Source organism: Hermetia illucens, chromosome 5 (genome assembly GCF_905115235.1).
Source record: "Hermetia illucens chromosome 5, iHerIll2.2.curated.20191125, whole genome shotgun sequence".
NCBI classification, from domain to species: domain Eukaryota; kingdom Metazoa; phylum Arthropoda; class Insecta; order Diptera; family Stratiomyidae; genus Hermetia; species Hermetia illucens.
In genome coordinates this window covers 37305530-37325621 of record NC_051853.1, presented here as the reverse complement: position 1 = coordinate 37325621, position 20092 = coordinate 37305530, and the positions used below count along the sequence as shown (strand labels likewise).

Below are 20092 nucleotides of genomic sequence, written 5' to 3'. Positions count from 1 at the left end.
GATCATGACGAAGAATTCTTCTCACAGAACGATCGGATAGTCCAAGGGCAGATGCGTGTTTGCGCGCAGAACACCGGGGCGATCGCAACATTGACGCTCTCACTGCTTCAACGATCTCAGGTGATCTAACGGGCCGAGGGACTCCAGTTCTTCCTTTTGTCGCACTTGCAGTTTGTCTGAATGTAGTGACCCATGTAACAATTGATTTGCGGTCTGGGACGGGAGCCAACGGGGCTAAATTAAAGCGATTCCGAAATACACGCTGTGTTGCAATAACTGAACATCCGCTTGAAAAGTAAACCTCAACTGCAAAGGCATGCTCCTCACTATTCCAACGCATGATGGCGACTGAACCGTGTCGGGACAAAACTTTACAGTATCCCCTCTTGAACGAGACCACTAGCGCTCCGCTATGACATCAACTAACTGAGTGGCGCGCATTTTAAAAAAGGAAGTTATGCTGCCGCATGATGAGCTTTTTATAAGCTCGGGTGGAGACCACGCCATCCTGAATGGCACACATGAACCCCTCCGTCTCAGCAAAGAGCTCCCCAGCACACAGCCATCTGTGCGACAAATGCAAATCGACACATGGCTGCCAAAGACAATTTATGTGTTTACAGTGCATTACCTTCGACTTCCATTCATCGATCCGCTCTTGGTCCGACTTCACCCTACTCAGAGGATTGAAAGATCGATCCTTCAAGTTAAGTGAAGTCAGTTCACAGTCTGGCTTACAGACAGCCGCATGCAAGGGACTCGCCTACTCTTTGCTGTAAAAATAAGCTCGCAGTGAATCGACTTGGCAATGATGTTGTGCCGCCAGGTCAACCACGCCCCTACCTCCGATGTCACGAGACAGGTTCATCCGCTTCACGGGAGGCTTTGGATGATGCATTCGGAATTTAGACATGGTCGTCCGCAGCTTTACATATCGCAGGAATTCGGACAGCAGAGCATTCTTCAGATCACCAACTCGAGCATGGGTTCCTTGCAGAATTGCTAGGTAGTTGTAGAAGTCTGTCTCGGTCATAACTTCGATGTGAAGGTCACCAATGCTATGCCCGTCATGCGGCTATCACGACTAAACATGTCTATTATTCGCAACAGACGCAAGATGGTCGTCAGTACCATACAGCTTAATGTCATCTAAATACATCAAGTGAGTCAGTTCGCACTTAGCACGTATGCCATACTTTATTGCAAAGCCATGCCCTCTAGCATCATTCAGTAGCCATGAAAGGGTGTTCAGTGCCATACAAAAACAAAGGGGACTCAATGAATCCCCCTGGAAGATGCCCCTCTGTATACGGATGGGCTCTGAGGTATTAGCACCCTCAGATGTACGCACTGATAAGGTGGTATACCCTCCTCTTCCAAAAACTTATTAGTTTGAAATCAATGCGATACAGACGTAGGACATCGATTAGCCAGGTATGAGGAACGCTATCAAAAGCCTTGGCATAATCGATATAGCAACGACATTTCTTTGGCCTCTAGTTGCTTGTCCTACAACTACCGAGTCGATAATGAGTTGCTCCTTGCAACCCCTTGACCCAACTCGGCAGCCCTTCTGCTCCTCAGACAGAATGTTGTTGGTCTCGAGGTGCACATTGACCCTTCCACTAATAATGGACGTTATGGATTTTTAGAGGGTTGGTAAGCAAGTAATCGGTCTTGTGTCTGCGGGGTCCTGCACCATGTCCTTCTTAGGAATAAGGTAGGTAATCCCCGCAGTGAAGAAGGATAGGAATTCCTCCGGCCGACTCATGACCTAGTTTATGCTATGTGCCAACCGACTGTGTACGCTGGTAAATTTCTTATACCAGAAATTCTGCACCTAATCCAGACCTGGGCTCTTCAGTTCTTCGAACTGTTTATGGCTCGTCGAACTTCCTCTTCGGTAACATCCACAAAATTCATGCCAGACGGGTACCTTCGGTGGTGATTTACTCAGCATGCTGGGCTGGTAATCCCCAAAGTCCACCCCAATACTCTTTCGCTTCCGTCACCGAAAACTGTACTGTCTGAACGTTCTGTTGGGATTCGTTGAGATCTGAAAAAACTCCGCTGGTTCCTCGCGTATTTTGCATTCTGGACACGTTTGGAATGACTTTCGCCATACCGTTGTACCGACTGCATATGACAGAAACTTTCTGCTTCAGTGTGTCCAGAATTTCAACTACGGGTGTCTCACTGGGGATGGCTTAGTTCCGGTAAACCCTCTGCACTTTATTTCTCACCCGTCTGCCGGCATTGCCAGTGCTGATCTGAATCAGTCTAGCAATGTTCTGCCTTAGTGAGTTCCGCCGACGTTCCAAACGAATTTTCCATGATGGATTTCTTTGGTCACTCAAACCAATAACACGAAATCGATTCTTCTGACCGTGCAATCTGATAGCCGCAACTGCACCACAATACACAAGTGATTGTAGTTGCAGGAACGACATATCAGCACACAGCCGAGATGCAATCTCATCATCGATTTGAGATAGAATTCCCGGAGTTGTTGAAGATGCATAGAGCCTGGGAATACATGGTCTATGCAAAGGATTCATATCCGAGAATTCTATACACGCTCTTTGGAATTCATCCCGAACCTCAGGGGAAACCTCAGCTGGACGGTGGAAAAACTGTTGCCTGCAGTGCGGCGTGTTGTTGTTGATGCCGCCGCTTCTACCCCCATCGACTCTCGGTCACAGTTTCCCCGATGACCTCAAGTCGAACACGCTCCCTGATGGTGGACGGCATTGTGTCGCTGCGAGTAATAAAGCGGTATTGATCTGACTCGCTGCACAGTCACGTATTGCGGGAAACGCTCGACGAATCTCTGGTGCAACAAGAGGCGGTAAGATATTGTACCCGCCCCCGCTGTCATTTCGTAGTAGGGGCGGATGATGAAGAGGTTCATTTCTTCAGTCCACTTCATCCACTGCCTACGCGAACCTGCTGAAGTGGTCGCCACAGATTGTGAAGAAACAGCTGCAGCAGGCGGAGCATTGCTCCTGGCCGTCCTGGCGCCTAGACGTCGAACCGCCCCACGACTAGCGGTTTCGACGCCATGCTGTCCATTACGAAAGTCCGGCCCAGTCACCAAGTCAAACGACTCCCGCCGGTTTTCCGTACCGGACCTCAAATTTCTCTTTCTTCTCATTAGGTGGATGTGCATTTTATACCTAACTGCCAGGTCCCTCAGTGAATAATCTGCAGGATTGCAAAGTTCCTACACTTCAATCACCTACCCCCTGAGACGCTGCGGTGGCGTACAGCCATTCAGACTGAAGCTATCCATCCCTCTTCCTTTCACAACCGGCACCGGCTACGGCGGAGTTATTATTATTTATCACTTCAATTGTGTTTGTAACCAACTAAGTTGTTTTTGATCTGTTTAACGGCTGGAATTTGTTCAGTTGTTCATTTCCTGTAAATTCGGGGATTCCCGTGATAATATGTTTCTCTTTATATTACTATTAAGGAATTAGTAATGTCAACCTGCAAAATTTAATAATTATCAACAAAAGGAAAATTGAAATTATGTGTTTTCTTACTACCACAATCCAGAATATGACGTTTCATTTACCAGATTAAATTAAGAAGTAGGAATAGGTGGCAGACAAGCAACGGAAACTGGAGAACATTTATCCAAGACATAAACCGAAACCTTGTTCACAAATGAAATCTACAACATTTCCCCATCCACTCTGGCGATTAATTTATTGGTCGGACGAAGTGTCATTCAGTAAATCAGAGCGAATTCACTAAGTAACCATGGAAACCTAAGCGAAATCAAACGAACTTCAATTTTCAATCATATTTTCTTGTTTTGTTTCTATTCCTGTTTTTACAATTTCAAATAACCGTGTAAATCGGGCCCCTTCCCCAGATATTTTAAAAATCTTGTCCGACAGTACCTTTTAATCGATTCTCGCCTCGATCAATCAGTGCGCAGCCAGTAATTGTGTCCACGTAATGGAAGGAGATAAATACGTTTCGATGTTCAAAATTAACGGCGTTCCAATTTTACCGCCGCTGGTGGGTACATGATAACTATTGATATTTCTATATCTACTAATGAATTTGTAGATGACAGCCGCCCGCCGTCGGGAAATGCTAGCCTATAAGGAGTTGGCCGTTGCTTTGGAGACACGTCTCAAATTGGAAGCTAAGGAGCGCGCCAGCGTTCAACCACAAGATTTGGACAGGATTTCAACGATGGAGGACGAATACATGAAGGTGTCGAGCATGCTTCAAGACCACTTTAGTCCGGCCAAGTTGCCACCGTGCTCGGTCACCCGGAAAAAGAGTTCCAACGAGATCCTGAAGAAGTCCGACACCTTCATCTACGACATAAACACGAACACAGTAATGATATCGGGGGACAAGGAGATTTCTATTGCAAGCGCTAAAAAGGCCGAGAACGGCAGGTCACCTTGCAATACAAAGTTTAGCAACATTTGCAAAGATGACCCTGCGCTTGCAGCCAAGAGAATTGTAGCTAAATCGCCTCTAAGTGCGAAGAGAGTGCATAAAATTACCAAGCATGTTGCTCCTTCTATCTCTATCAAGCCGCCCACCGCAGAATCAAAGAGCTGCAAGGTAGAAATAGCAAAATGTGCCACTCCACCGCAAAGCAAAAACCAACGAGCTTCGACAAGTCCTTCCCTCAAGCAGTCCGCTGTAGCGCCCCAACTCGTCCGTTCGAACTCCTTCACGTTGGAAAGTCCAAGTCCGGTGCTTCTCGAACATATGGTTCGGAATCGGGCACAAAACTCTGAAAACCTCGGGGACTCTCCTTCTGATCCTCCAAGGTCAACTCCTCAGCAAAATCCACAGCTTTTCAGAGCAAAACCTGCTGAGAGCTTTGTTGTAAGGGTTACGTCTCCTAAACGACAAACACCTGTAATGCGTCCGAAAATGCAAAGCGTGAATGCACCGGTCGTTACTGTGCCGACTGCGACTTCCGAGCCCGCGAAGTTGAGCGCGCTACTGATTACCAACTCAGCAATGTTCAAAAATAAGAAAAGCCCATACGACATGAAAATCTGCGGAAAACCAAAGGCTGTAAAGAAACACAAAACTCCGAACAAAAAGATTTCAGCAGTTACCTTGAAACCGCGCGTTTCAGTGTCACACCATCACCGTTCCAAGCAATTAATTACGTCGGACAGTCCCAGGAAGAATGTGTGGAGGCAAAGACCCTCGCCTACGTCTTCTCCACCTACTCAAAAAACGAACCGTGATTTCGTTCAGGACAAGATCTTAGAAATCGAGGAGCAGCAGCGCATCAGGCTTATCGAACTGATGAAGCGACAACAGGAGGAACAGCGAATCCTGCAGGAGCAATTTGAGCGGCAGCAAAAGCAACTCCTGGAGGAATTCAACGCAGGTTTGATGTCGCTGAAGGCGCTTTCAGCTTCCAATACCGACGACGAATCAATTGGAACATCACGAATGCCCCCGGATCTCCCGAGCGACAGTAACAACAATAGCAACAGCCCGGCAAAAACTCAACGCTCCCCTTACGGAGGTAAACGTGCAAATTCAACTCTACTTTAAATAGTCAGATTATCTGTTCCAGACTCACAGTGCTATGATATGACCACCACATTGGCTTCGCCGGTTAGCAATTCCAAGGGTGCGTCTCGATGTAGTCGACGACTATTCACAGGATGTTCTCCTCCTCCAGCTACACCTCGGCAAAAAGGAGTAGCTGCGTTGAAGTCAGCCAGAGTAGCGACTCAAATACCGTCGCCATCGAAGCGCAGAGTAAGTTTTTTCTAAGACTAACCCCTTTTGATTGAAGCTGGTGGTGGGCGCTCGTTGTTGTTGTTGTTGATACAAAAAGACTGACCATATGCCTTATCGGAGTCCTGTTGCGTTTTCCAGTGATTTTGTAAAATATTTTAAAGCGAAAATTCAATAAAAACAATATTTTAATGAAACCCCTCAGTCTTTTGGAGAAACCGGTGAATGGCTTCAAGGAGCATTCGGTCAGTTGCATGTTTTTATAGTAAATTAAGTACTAACCGCATGAAATTTTGTAATAATTGGGATGAAAAGACTCTTCAGAGGGGTCTTTGCACTGCATCTTTAAAGATCAGATATTTGAGAAGACCTCCGTGTTTGACGGAGTAGCTGAGCTGCCTGAAAGACCAAAAACATTTTGTCAAGCAAACTCCACAAGTGAAACTAAAACACATGACCAGAATCCAAAACGATGAGGCTTGGATGCGATTGGCGTGTTTTTAGCTCTTTATAGGTTTATGCTCACTATAATGTGTCCATACAGTCATTTTGCACCTGAAACTCTAGTCGAACAGGCGGTTTTCGGATTGTAGGGAAGATAAGGGAACAGACGACCTGAGTGATAAGGGAGTTGGAGTGTCTCTGGTATTTACTTAGGAAGATAACGACGTAACAGAATAGGACAACGTTAAGACAGGGATTTTGGCAGGAATCATATAGGAGCTGCTTGGAAACATACAAGGCTTTTCTTTTTAGAGGCGGAAAACTTTAAATTGACAACACTGTTTTCTGTGAAAATGATTTGACAGTTCTTTGTTGTTTTAAAATTAGAATGACTTAGTAATTTACCATGGATAGACTTATGCCGAAGCAACGTTTGCAAATTGTTTAAATTTATTTTAAAAGACATAGTCCAATTCGAGGATATTCGTCCATCAAAACAATTTATTCGAGAAATTATTGATCGTTTTCACAATACGTTCTAAATAATACTACGCGTCCCATAAGACGTGTACAGCTAGTGTTGATGAACCAAACGTGCCAATTTTTCATCATGTCAACAATTAAACAACATTTTATGGAAACTTTTCCGTAAAGATCCTTGCAAGATTCAGTTTGTTAACGAACTCATCGTTCGTGCCGTATATTTTGTATATGGGCCGAAGTATGCATTGTTATTGATCCATAATTCCACTTGAAAATTCTGTTTTGTAATGAGGCACACTTTAGGTTGATGGCTACGCCAATAAACAGAATCGCCGCATTTGAAGCGACGATAATCCACCAGCCATTGTTGATACATCATTACATCCAGAAAAGGCCATCGTTTGCTGCGTTTTATGGGCCCTTGGGGTAAAAACGTTCTTATTATTTAAATAAAGACAGCATGGAAATTAAAAGCAATTTTCTGTGTTTTATTTAGTCGTTTTTTTTCCTGGCTAAAACAAACCGTGTGTGTGTGGTGGGAAGAAGCTATAACTTCTGAGCAGTCAGCAGTCAGTGTTGGCCCATTTTACTCGCCACACCCATTCTAACGGAATATTCCAGATTCGTTAACGTATCGCAGGATTTCCGTTAGTGGATGTGATGCTGGTTGTCGCAACTGGAGAACATCGGCATCAAAGATCTGGTGCGTGCATAGGCGAGGCATTCACATAAGAAATGCTCCGTGGATTCCGCTTCCTAATTACAAGAGGGACACGTATCACTCCGGTCCCAGCATGGGGGAGAATGACCTCTCTTTCACTAAAGCATCTGAGATTTCATTTCCCTCTACGCCACAGTGACCAGGTACCCAGAGTAGTTCTACCGTATTGAATCTAGAGATAGAGTTCAAAGGGTTCCTGGACGATTTTCGAGGTGATCAAAGGGCTACTCAACGCCCTCAATGCAGCCTGGCTACCACTGCAGATTGTGATGCGCCTGCCATTCAACTTTTCGTCAATCGTTTGCCGCCCTTAGGATCGCAGAAACTTCGGCTTGAAATACCATTGCATATTGTCTCAAAGGAAAAGCCCACTTCTCGTCTTCATCCCAGAGGTAGACTCCGGCTCCAGAACCCTGCTCTGTTTTTGATCCATCGGTGTAGAAGACTTCCGTATATCTCGCCGCGCATTCCTCTGGGACTTCCCAGTTCTCTCTACGCTTCAGGATAACTTCATATCTTCTACCAAATAGATGTATGGGAACACGAGAATCGGAAGGCATTATAAGAACTGGATTCAGTACTCTCTGTAACTCTTCCAATGCTCTATGCATCCGTTGTTTCCCTATAGATCTAATCGAATTAGTCTATGAGCTGCTTTCATTGCATTAATATATCCAGGGACTGCAGATTGAGTAATACATTTAGAGCTGCGCTGCATGTCGTGCTCATGGCACCGGTGATAGTCAGACACATAGCTCTTTGCAGTGCGGCTAGTTTACGGTAAAAACCTTTTTGTTTCATCTTAACCCACCACACTTCGGATGCATAAGCGAACATTGGCCTAATGATAGCAACGTACATCCACATTACCACATAAGGCCTGAGTCCCCATATCGAGACAAAGATCCGTCTGCACAGCCCATAAGCTAACACCATGCGCTCTGGCCGCATCACAAAGTTTTTGAAAAAGCGCACAGTCACACGCCCCTTCAATGTCCATGAACACTACCATCGCGTACTCACCCTTCAGAGTTGCATCCTTTATCTTTGTATCCAAAAAATGGAGAGCAGAATGTGATGCTCAATCAGTCTCTCCAAACCCTTCAGCAAGGATAAAGTTAAGCTGATCTGTCTGAAGTTCTTTGGATTAGAATAGTTATCTTTCTCAGGTTTCGGTATGAAGATTATCTTAACCTTTTGTCAAGAGGAAGGCACTTAGCCCAGGGCAAGACATCCTCGAAAAATATTTCTTAGAGGCTGCTCTAAGTGCTGCTACCCTCCTTTAGCATTGCTCAATAGATGCCATCCATGTCAGGTGCCACCTTTCATTGGTAACAATCGCTTTCGCAGTGTCCCAGTTCCCCTTGCAGCACTTGGGTGTTGAAGGGGTTGCAAGAACCGTCAACTCTTCCCCTACCACTTCTCTCACCCGTTCTACCGGGTGTTGTACTTGCAGGAGAGTCTGTACTGATTCCAGTCTGGGCCTCGCGAAAGTTCCGTTGGGTTTTCTAAGAGAGTCCAGCTTGGCTGACTCATCCTTGAAGTCTCTCTTTCGCCTTCCAGTTCCTCACAGTACGCTCTAAAGGAGTCTAGTTTCCAACACCTCACGAGCCTCTTATATTCACGCTGTGAGTTCCGAAAGTTTAACCAGTCTTCGTTCTTATTATTGTTGCAAGCACGGTTCCAAAGTCGCCCGGTTGATTTCCTGAGTTTCTACAGTTCCCGGTTCCACCAAGGAACTGTTTTACCGTTATGGCCTCGGGAAATAGGACAAACGTCTTCATAACTTCAGAACTTTGTCCAATTCGTTTTCCTAGGGTTCCGTCTTTGTACTGCAGACTATTCGCCCGCAATAGTCAGATTGAATTCTAGGTATCGGTGATCTGACTGACCTCGTCTAGCACCCGCCAGCGTATAATCAACTCTTAACACTTTTGAGGTACAGATTGTTATTGTTATTGTTGGACGTGGATGGAGGGATGAAATGAAATAGCTTCTCTCCTCTTGGATTGCATTTCCTTCTGCCCCAACAAATATGTTGAGCATTCGCATCGCAACCTATTAAGAATTCGAGACCACTTGATTCTGCATACGCTACCAAATCCCTAAGTTTTTGGGATGATGGATGATACAAAGAATCATAGGGAAAATAAGCGGAGGCAACTATGATGTTTTCCCTCTCGCCATTAATCTGATATTGTGCGATGACCGTAACTAAATCCTGGGAACAGGACTGTCAAGCTCTCGGTCTTATGGATCTTTCAGCGTAGAAGATTCTAGCCCCCTTTACTGATCCAATGCCACAGATTCTGTTAAATCGAACCCACGGCTCTTTCACCAGAAAAAAATATAGGGGCAGTCCTGCAGCTTTGTCAGCCTTGCTGTCAACATATAGGAGGAGGCATTGGCATGCTGCAGGTTCATATGACCAATCTTTGTTTTTCAACAATAATCTTAGTCTAATGTGTTATGAAAAACAGAAGCGTATGCCACGGTTCGAGTGTGACGGGGTTTCCCCCACACCGTACCGCCAGAGACTCGATAGCCTCGTGTTTGATTTCTCTGAGAAAAGCCACACTTGGAGGTACTGCAGTTCCTATGTTCCCATCCATGAAAAATCTCATCTCATTCTGCAGAGCATTCGTCTGTTTTCCACTTAGCACCTTGGCTAGTTTGCGGTGTCCAGTTTGCATAGATTCAATGACTCGAACTAGTATCAAGTCAGTTCAGTCTCTCTTTCTTCCGCCTGATCCTTGGAAGGTGTAGGAGAAGTTACTGGCAGGTGGGATTCACCCTGTAATCCCTTCACCAGTGCGAACCCCCATACGGGGGTTCCATCTGCGCACCGAAGATAATGCTCTCCAGTATCCTCATATGACCGAATTTCAATCTATCTAGGAAAAAGTGGAGCACCAAATGGTGACTTCCCCTGAGCAAATTTAGAGTCGTTTGATCGAGTTCGAATACCAAGTTGAGACCCTCCACGTTTGTAGATTTGTTCTTCCTGGCAGTCATGAACTTTACCCCCGTCTCCAAAATCCATACCCGGGTTCTGTTCACCCAGCATCCGGGTGATGTCCTCTGCCTTCCTTCGAGGACCCGCATGGCTCAGTTTTCACAATAGTGAACTTGGACCGACCGCCGGAATTCAAAGCTGGGATTGCCTGCTGGGGCCATTTTAAGGCGCTCCAAATGAAGAAGCCCATCGCGAAAATCTTGATTGTTGAATCTTGGCTTCGTTGTCCCTCCGACATTCTGCCATCCTTGAAGGAAACGGCAGCAGTCAAAACTGAGGCTGCAGCTTGCGCATACATCTTCTTCCTTCCCGCCTTCGTGTCCATATTCCTATGGGAGGCACCAGCTCTCTCGCTGATTTGATCGCCTCCCGGCACATCGATCCTAATTCCCGCGGGACGCGTGGGTGTAAGCACTGCTGCGGAGCATAATAAATCCTTGGCCACAACAGATGTGTTGGTCTTACGTTTCTTGCGCGCATTATCACTAACAGAAGAGTCTGGTGTGTCTAGTGTGGATCTCACCGGAGTTACCAGTTCCGCAAAAGATTCCGCTTCCTTGCATCCGGTTTCTCTGAACGTTACCGCATCTAGTAGTATAGCCACGTCCACGGCCTCATTCTAAAGGTACTTCGTCTGCCTTCGCAGTGCCCTCTTCTGCCGCCGGCTTGGGGCCTTTCCAGGTTCACCGTGTCCGGGTCACTTGGATCCATTTCCACATACGGGCGTTAAACCAGTAGCGTCCACGTCACCAGCTTCCCTTTCTACCGCTCTTCCCGGTAAGGGTAAAGGAGAAGGTTCTGTCAGGCAGGATTCAGCCTGCTGCCCCCCCCCCTCCTTACTGGCCGAAGTTCCTTTCTACCGAGCCTTCCTCCTCCGTTTGCGGGTAACTTTGGGCTGTAGTACCGCGAAAGCGCCGGGGCATTTTGGTTTTGTGCCGAGGTTTGCCGATTCGATATGTGTAACGGCTGCTTGATGTCCTGGCCTACCCCAGCGCTCCATCTGTGCCACGTTTCGCCACGTCTTCTTTTTTAACCATAGATATTGCCTTTTTGCCTTTATAGTATTTCTGGATTGGATCATTCTCACCCATACGAGTTAGGTAACCCGCCCACGCCAGTCTAATTAACCCGATTTTATGCACAACCAAACGGTCGTGGTATCGCTCATAATATTCATTCATTATTATATTCGATAGAGTCAAATGGCGAAGCCGCTCACGACGAGTCGACCCCGCTTGTGAACGGGACAAAGGCTGAAGAAAAAGAAGATTATATAGAGTGCGGAATCATCAATGCTCCTGTGGGGGCCGAAAATTCTTCGAAGGGTTCTTCTCTCAAACACGACGGAAAGTTCGCATTTTTTTTTGCTAAGAACACAAGTCGACTGGCAAGATCATTTCTGTTTCCACCATCAACTGCAATGTTTGAAGTTTATCTATTTATTTTATTTTGTTGTTTCAAAGCGCCGAAATCAGATCAGTGAGTCCCCTTCCCCCACGCGTTATTAGTATTTAAAATTATTCTGTATATAATCTGTATCCTTAATTCTTTTAACTAACCTTTTTAGCTACGCAAGATTCTAAAACTAACCAGTTTCTTTCATAAAAACGAACAAATCTCTCTCCCCACAGACAGAAGCTGCAACAATCATAAACGCATACGTCCGGGGCTACCTGACACGTCGTTTATTCCGTACCGAACACGTCCAAAACATTGTTCAAACCATACGAGACACTCTACTATTCGTCTTGGACTTCCATCGCGAAACTGAACATGATCTATCAGAGGAAAACATCTTATTCAAAGCAAGATTGCTACAACAGGTACGTAATAGACTGAAATGAATCTGAAACAACTAAAAATTCTAAAATTTCTTTCAGTTAACATCAGCTTGCCATTCACTTCAATCTGTATTCCAATTACCAACTGGTGAAAAGATGGAAATAATTGCTCGGGATCGAGCCTACCTCCGGGCAAAGGCCAAAACTCAAAATAAGTTTAAGACGAATGGATGATCTCCGGATGGCCATGGCATCGATGTGGCTCAGGTTTTTGAAATTTGTGACAAAATGGAAGGAATTAGAGTTAACGTTATTCGTATGTGCCTTTGAAAGTTGTGAAATCGTGAAATCAGATGAAATATGATTAAAATCCTAAACATTTAAGAAACAAAGATTTTATTGGGACCAAAAACTATTGACAATAAAGATTTTTATATGAACCTGAACTTGTGTTAAAACTCATTTAAAACTACTTGGAATAAGTTAAAAGCATTCACTTGAAATACCAACAATCCAAATTTAATTAATTTTAAATTAATTACGAAGCGAAAATCCCAGAAGTCACCCAAACAAACGCATCGAATCGGAAAAATTGTCCCATCTACGCCCAAAGCGGCGTACGGGGTGAAACGCGAGGGTTCAATTGCTTTAGTTCATTCAAATCGTACTTAATTATAGGTTGATTATTTTTAGGTGGCGAGGTCGACATACTCGCAGCACAGGCACAAGTGCCTTCAACTTTATCCTGAATGGGCAAATTAGACTTTAGATGCCGTGGCTCCTTACGTTCCACATCCATGTCACTGGCTTTCTTATATTTATCGACGGCTCGCATCAAGGGTAAAATCGGTCGCGATTTCTTTTTAGCATCTTCTATTAGAACATTTGCGAATTCCATGAAATTCTTATCGTCACGTTCGTTGGTCAATGATACACACAAACTGTCCTGTTCGCGCTGTTTCTGCTCCATTTCCTTGCGTTCTTTCATCTGTTCGAGAAGCACAGCCCGAATCTCTTGAGCTCTTTTGATTTTTTCTTGGGCTTTTAATTTCTCGAATTCTTGATTTACTTCTTCGTTTTTGAGGCGATTTGCGATAGACCAGCGAATGTGTTCCATTTGTTTCGCTTTGGCAATTTTTTGCCTCTCCATGTCCTCGAGGTATTGCTTTATTCGGGCGGCTTTTAGAATGCGTTCGCGCTGAATTCGATCTTTCTCTTGCTGATCTATCTTATCATTGGCCTCTTTCACAGCTTTTCGGAGGCGTTCCTCTTCCTCAGCTGATCGATCTGCCGCTTGCACGAACACTTTCTGAGCATTGGCATCTTTCATGCGAACAATTTCCTCCTTTTTTTGCCGATCTTTCTCTTTTTTCATGTCGGCAATGTTATTCTTTCCTTTGGCGAAAATTTCTATTATCTTGTTGTCGATTTCGTTCTCCATTTTGTCGCCTAAAATGGAAACATAATTTATACAATGTGAAGAGTACACTCTTCTATCAAATCCCATAACATTTGTGTACCAGGAAGCAAATAAAACATGTACTTACGTAGTCTTCTTTGTTCCACCATCTTCATGGCCTCTAGTGCATTCTTCCGCATCGCTTCTTTTTTCCTTTGCAGAATAGCCCTCTCCCTTTCAATCTGCGCTTGGAGCTCCTTATCAGCCTGCTCGCGCATCCTTTTCTCATATTCAGTTTGTCTGCGAGATGTTTCCATCTTGCGCTTCGCTTCGTCCTTAGCCATTCGATATACTTCGTTTTTGTAGTCATCGGTCCGCTTCTTTGCTTCCATCATCTGACGTTGTTGCTCCTCGATAGCAATAACACTTTGAATTTGAAGTTGTTCAGCCTCTTTTTTCTTGCGCTCACTCATGGATTTGTTCAAATCCGCATTGAAATTACATTGAAGCTCGCGCCCTTTCAGGACCTCACTGAGTAGAGCAGCGCTCTCAAGTTCTCTAGTGCCTATTCGTAAGCGATTCATCATTTGTTGAGCTTTGGCTACCTGTTCCAACCGTGCTTTTTCGTCATTCTCCTTCAGTTCCTTGAATCTTCGCTCCCCTGAGGATGATTCAAAGCTAATACCAATGCATCTACTACTATTGTACTTACCTTCAATAATCTTCTCAGCTTCGCGTTTCTGCCGTTCGATTGCTTTGTTCTCCCGAGTCTTCTCTATCGAATTCATCCACTTACAAGTCATTTCGGCGGAACCCTCCTTCAGGTACTCCTTATACTTTTTCTCTTGTTCAGACTGTTGGATGGCTTCCTCGTTCCGGTTCAAATGTTTCAAAATCGAATTCCATTTTTGCGAATTTATTATCACAGATTTATTTGGAGTCATCGTCACGTCTTTGCCAGTAGCACACATTTGACTTAGATCCATCTTTACCAATTTCACTTATTGTTATGTGGACCTATTATTGAGAATTTTTTCCTTGCTGTAGTATAAAATCAGCAATTAATCCTGTTGCGTGACGTTGATTTCAATTTTTTGTTTGTCGCGAAGAAATAAAAAGTGAGAGGACTAGCCTCCTTCGTTACCAAGTGTATGATTTAAAAACAATAAATATGAAGGGTTGCTTAGCAAACGACTTTGTTTGAAACATAAATGATTTGTAAATTCTACTTGACAAGGACACAGTTGAAATAGGAAATATAATCCTGGGCAACATCAAGTCGTTGATATCTAAATGTTTTGCTAATTCGGGCTTACACAGCTTTCTTCTGATTTTCGACATAGTGTGAAATTTTAGATACGACCCCAATCTCATTATTTTGAATGTGTATGTGTATGTTTGAGGTGGGGGAAGGCAAAGCCTCTGAGAATTCAGACCTTAGTAGTCCATTGTACTCGATTCCCCCGTCTAAAAGAATATCCCGGATTCGTTTATGTATCGCAGGATTTCCATTAGTGGACGTGATGCTACCCGCTGCAGTTGGAGCACATCAACACCAAAAATTTGTTGTCTGATTCGTTAATAGGCGGAGCACTCACCTAGAAGATGTTCCGTGGATTCCGTTTTCTCATTACAGAATGGACACGTACCATCTTGGATAATTCCTATTTTTGAACATATGCCCTGCTGGTGAATTATGGTCAGTCAGAATGCCCGCAATACTTCTGCAAGTGTTCCTGCTTTTCGACAGGATAAACTTTGCAGTACGTTTGTTTGGTTCTGACAGGAAGAGTTTGGTGTGCTTAACAGCATTAAAGCTTCACCACCTGTCATTATGGGAAGCTTGTTCCCAGTTTTTGATAGCAGCCAATGCTACTGACACTCCAATTGCTGGTTTCTGTCCGGCCATGGGGGAAATTAAAGCCTCTTTTGCTAAAGCATCCGAGATTTCATATCCCTCTACACCACAATGACCAGGTAGGTAGGTAGGTATCAGTGGCCGCTCCGAGGATCCCAATTAGCGCTGTGGTGCACCGTTTTGATGCCACAAACTCCTAAGACAGCGGCTGTTATTATGGGAGCAGGAAGACAGAGTTTAGCCGGCTCGGATCTTCAGAGCCAGCCGTAGTATTCACGAAGGAAAGCAGCTCTCCCACCCTGCAGCTAGAAATCTCTCTGAGGTCCCCAAAGAATAGTTTACCCAGTGTCCGTAGCCTGATTCTAGCTAGAGATGGGCAATTGCAGGGAAAGTGCATCTGCCAGGCAGAACTGCAGAGCCCCAGTAGCACTCGCGCACGCGGTTCTTTGAATCCTATTAAGTTTCATCATATTGTATTTTTTTCTCAAAGCCTGCCACCATACAATAGAGCCGTACGTTAGGATCGGGCGCATTGCAGCGGTGTACATCCAGAGAACCAACCTTGGCCGGAGACCCCATTTCTTTCCAAAGGTTCTCTTGCAGGCATCTCCAATTTAGCTTAAACCCAGATACTCTACATTAGAGGAAAAAACCAATCTTTGTTCATTCAGCCATGGTAGATGGAATTCGGGTATCCTTGTCTTGGTGGTGAATAGCATCAGTTCAGTTTTGGTTGGGTTTATGCTGAGTCCGCATCTTGCGGCCAACCCGCACACCCTTTGCAACGCTCCTTCCATGAAACATTCCTGACACTAATTACACCAATCGTCGGCATACGCCACCACCTTCACCTGGCTGCTATCCAATGTTCGTAAAATTTCGTCCATTATCGGTAATTACCGATGTGATAGTCTCGCACAGCTGGGGTGGCCGCAAACCCTCCAAGCAAGGTTCTGACTCACAGTTCTCCTCGTTGGCGGGAAAGTGCGTTTGAACCAGCAGCTCCAAGGTTTCGCTAGAAGATTCCGTCCAGGAGCCATCCGACTTTTTAGGAAAGGTTGGGCTCTTATGTTCCTTGGACAGAATCTTACTGACCCTCGCGGATTCACTGGTGCTTTCGATTTTCTGACAATAGTCCAACCAAGACCGCCTCTTGGCAGAGCTGATGGCAGTCCTTGTATGGCTGCCAATATTTTTGCCTGTAGCAGATGTTGAAGATTTCTCTGGTCAGCTTCCTGAGGCTGGAGAGATCTTCATTCCACCACGGTGGCAGAGTCTTCTTACTGTACTGTGTAGGGCACGAGACTTTAAAGGCGGCATCGAATACCTTTTCCAAAGTCCCGACCTTTGACTCCAGTTCGTCTGTCGTACCAATCTTACCAATTTTTGCACCGGAGAATTTGTTGTTAATTACTTGACCAAACTTTCTCCAGTCGATCCTCTTGGGGTCTTTAAAGGGTTTGGAGACTCTGCGGCGAGATCTAGACTGAAAAGTATCCAACTGTGATCAAAGAAGGATCTCTGGTCATACATTCTCCAGTCCTCCATTTTAAGAATCATACTGTCGGTTATTAGGGTAATATCAAAGACCTCCTCCCAACCGTCACAGTTCTCCGGGCAGGGGAAATGGAAGGTTGGTGTACAGCCCCTGTTACACACCGATAGGTTTGAAGTAATAATAAAATCAAAGAATGACTCACCTCTCTCGTTGATTTGCGAGCTGCCCCAAAGCGTATGCCTTGCATTGGCGTCGCAGCCTATCAGGTTGGCTGTCTTTGTTGCTATAGTGTTCGTCAGATGTTGTAGTTCTTCTGGCGAAGCTGATCGGTCGTGAGCCATGTAAGCCGAGGAAATATACACATTCTCTGCCCCCGCCTGTTCCAGCTTGACCACGACTAAGTCGCTGGAACTCACTTCCGGACACAGAAAAGCGTGCAGACTCTTCCTCGCGAGAATACATCCTCTATGTCTGTCCTGATCAGCGTCTCCTGTGCTGTGGAATATTTTAAAATATTTGGTTTGGAGCCCTCTGATGGTTCGGTCACTTCCGACCCAGGGATCTTTTATTAGTGCGATGTCGATGATTTAACAAGCAGATTAGCCGAGGCGCACTTTGAGTGCTGCAAATTTATCTGCGTTATCCTCAGCATGATCTGCTTGCGTGGGGGGTTCGCCAGTCCCCGTCGCACCTGATTTCTCAAACTCGCGGGTGGATTCGAAGTCTGTTATTTCTTACCACTAGCATTTACAAAGTTACATCCCATTGCTTCCATCTTCATGTGGTTTTGGACACCCTTAGTGTAGTAGTAAACTACCACAAATTCCTCAACAGGACAAGGTGGTGTCCGAAGGGGAGATAAGCCAATTAAGCAGTCATCACTTGAAAATCGATATTGCTTTCCACTTCTGTAGAATCTATTGTACTTATAGATCACATTTGAGCCAGAACATCCATCACCATTATCAACAATTCAATCATTTCTTCGGTAACCACTTCATATACACCTTCAAAGAGATAATATACCGCACAAAGCAGAATGGGATATGTATGCTAATTTCTTTTCTAAATATAAAGTTTATCCATCACACAATTAGCGATATGGAAAATTGCGAAAATTAGATGAATAATGCTAAATATACAAGCGTAAACAAGTTAAAAGAAACAGAATCATGGATCAATGATCACTAAATTGAAGAGGAAGATAACTGAAGTCTTATAACAAAAAATGAATGGAAGATCGTCAATTCAGATGAGAATCATCAAATACCGATATCTGCATACAAAAACGAGATTCCCACAGCCGACGTAGATCTTCGGAGTCATTTATATAGAATAGCAGCAGAGTTGCAGGGCGGAAACTGCAGATCCTTTTGGGATCTTCAAAGAATTCTTTACCCTGTGTCCGGAACCTGAATCTAGCTAGAGCTGGACAATTGCAAAGAAAGTGGGAGTTTCTTCCTCCTCTCCAGAAGTTCGGCAATGGAAACTGTTAGGTGTGCTGAGTCTGGCGTCATAGTCCTCTATAGGCTAGTGCCCTGTGTAGATCCCCGTAATCCTGTATGCGTTGACACGTGTCGGGCACAAAAGCTCCCTCGATCGAGTCTTGTTAAAGGAAGGCCGAATCGTCCTCGACTTGCCACAGCTGGTTGACCTTCGCCATCTGAAATCAACGGTTGTGAGTACGTATGAGTAGAATCCATCATTCACAATTGCCAACGGAACACCAACGGTGCCCACCGAGGAAGTGTCAAGAACAGAGCCCCGCTTGACCAGTCTAACTCGGTCAATACCCTCTATGTTCCTATGGTTAGAAACCTAGAAAACGGTGACTTTGAGCGTGCCGCCCAGACTGTCCAGTGTGTCCCTGCACTGCCTCACCAACCTGGAGATTATCGCCACTAAGTACAAAGCCTTAATGGCAGTCACGATACAAATCCCTCTAAAACAGTAAGATTTGAACCGCAACCTTTCGCATCAATAGCATAGCGGACACTGAACCATCCGGACAATAAATAACATCAACTACAATTTTTTGTTTAAGGATTGATGGATTTTAAGTCCGCATCCACTTGATCTCGAACCGGAACAAGTAGAGAGCAACGATAGCAACTTACTCCCTCTTCTCTTGATTCACGGAGCCGTCATTTCGGGCTTAGCCCCAAGTTTTAAAAGATTAAGAAGAAAAGACGGCTTTATGGTTTCGTAGCAGCGTAGAGGCTTCGGTCTAAATATGGCCGATTTACGTTCAATATAATTCGCACTCACGTCGTATTTTGCGAATTATACAACGGAGCGTTTAATATCTGCAAACCGCTTCGGTCACGCTGCTCCCACGGAGGAGGTAAGGCAGCGTCTGACGAGTTGCATCTGTCCTGGTACGCGACCATAAGAAAGGCGTCTTCTCCGTGATCGCCGATTTGATAATCCAACACGACTAGGGTTGCATACTATCCAAACAGAAATTAAAAATCTCTCTAGTCTACTTCCTCAGGTTCGACACATCTTCATTCCGCCATGTCTTTTTGCTGTATTTTGCAGGGCACCCGACTTTGAAGGCGATTTTGCATGCCTATTCGAGAGTCCCAACGTTTGACTCCAGTTTGCCGGCCGTGCCAATATTGATTTCGCGTATGGGAGAGTTTGTTCTTGATAACTTGACCAAACATCCTCTAGTCGATCCACCAGGGGTATCTGAAAAGAGAGGAGAACTTTACAACGAGATTTCCAATTGTGATTTGAGAAGGATCTCTGGTAAGACACTCTCCAGCCATCCATCCGCTTACTTGTTGCATTAATATGCCGAAAGGCGTCTGCATAACCAAACAAACGGGACTCTTCTGGTATGCGTTCCAAAGATCCGGCCCTAGGACGGGTCCTTGTGCTACTCCCGACGCGATCTCCACCCTCTATTGGCCCTCTAGTGTCTCAGCAGAGAGCGTTCTTTCAGATAATCCCTCAATATCCGTAAGAGATAGCTCGGCACATGGAATGAATTTTCTAATGTGCCTAGCATATCTGTCCACCTTATGAAAAAAAAGGCAGCCCTTGACACTTTCCGCGCTATTGACGTGAACCCGTCCGTACAATGCAGTCCATCTGTTCGGTACTTAGTATGCAGGGTTTCCGCGAGCTTTGTTTTTATTT

The 20092-nt window shown here is 44.9% G+C and overlaps 2 protein-coding genes across 3 annotated transcripts; one reads left to right on the top strand and one right to left on the bottom strand.

Moving 5' to 3' along the window:
• The first annotated feature begins 3751 nt into the window (after positions 1-3751).
• Positions 3752-12636, top strand: LOC119657787 (serine/arginine repetitive matrix protein 1). Of its 2 annotated transcripts, XM_038064872.1 has the most exons (6): positions 3752-4032; positions 4084-4420; positions 4481-5527; positions 5579-5766; positions 12041-12232; positions 12290-12636. In XM_038064872.1, exons 1-6 carry the CDS (start codon positions 3970-3972, stop codon positions 12422-12424), a joined length of 1962 nt encoding a protein of 653 aa, XP_037920800.1. In that variant the 5' UTR covers positions 3752-3969; the 3' UTR covers positions 12425-12636. The 2 variants fall into 2 exon arrangements, with proteins under 2 accessions (XP_037920800.1, XP_037920799.1); XM_038064871.1 differs by having other exon boundaries at positions 4084-5527.
• LOC119657788 (calponin homology domain-containing protein DDB_G0272472-like) lies at positions 12570-14730 on the bottom strand. The gene is made up of 3 exons (XM_038064873.1): positions 14302-14730; positions 13738-14250; positions 12570-13639 (listed from the first exon to the last, which is right to left on the bottom strand). The coding sequence occupies exons 1-3, from the start codon at positions 14573-14575 to the stop codon at positions 12792-12794; spliced, it is 1635 nt and encodes a 544-aa protein (XP_037920801.1). The 5' UTR covers positions 14576-14730; the 3' UTR covers positions 12570-12791.
• Positions 14731-20092: the final 5362 nt, after the last annotated feature.

What these genes read in the sequence shown, in the direction of transcription:
- LOC119657787 (XM_038064871.1), top strand. Translation starts at nt 3,970, where the DNA reads ATGGAAGGAGATAAATACGTTTCGATGTTCAAAATTAACGGCGTTCCA. An exon ending in TCAACGCTCCCCTTACGGAG is followed by an intron (nt 5,528 to 5,578) that starts GTAAACGTGCAA and finishes TATCTGTTCCAG; the next exon opens with ACTCACAGTGCTATGATATG. An exon ending in AAGCAAGATTGCTACAACAG is followed by an intron (nt 12,233 to 12,289) that starts GTACGTAATAGA and finishes AATTTCTTTCAG; the next exon opens with TTAACATCAGCTTGCCATTC.
- LOC119657788 (XM_038064873.1), bottom strand. Translation starts at nt 14,575, where the DNA reads ATGGATCTAAGTCAAATGTGTGCTACTGGCAAAGACGTGACGATGACT. An exon ending in AGCTGAGAAGATTATTGAAG is followed by an intron (nt 14,251 to 14,301) that starts GTAAGTACAATA and finishes AATCATCCTCAG; the next exon opens with GGGAGCGAAGATTCAAGGAA. An exon ending in GGTGGAACAAAGAAGACTAC is followed by an intron (nt 13,640 to 13,737) that starts GTAAGTACATGT and finishes TTTCCATTTTAG; the next exon opens with GCGACAAAATGGAGAACGAA.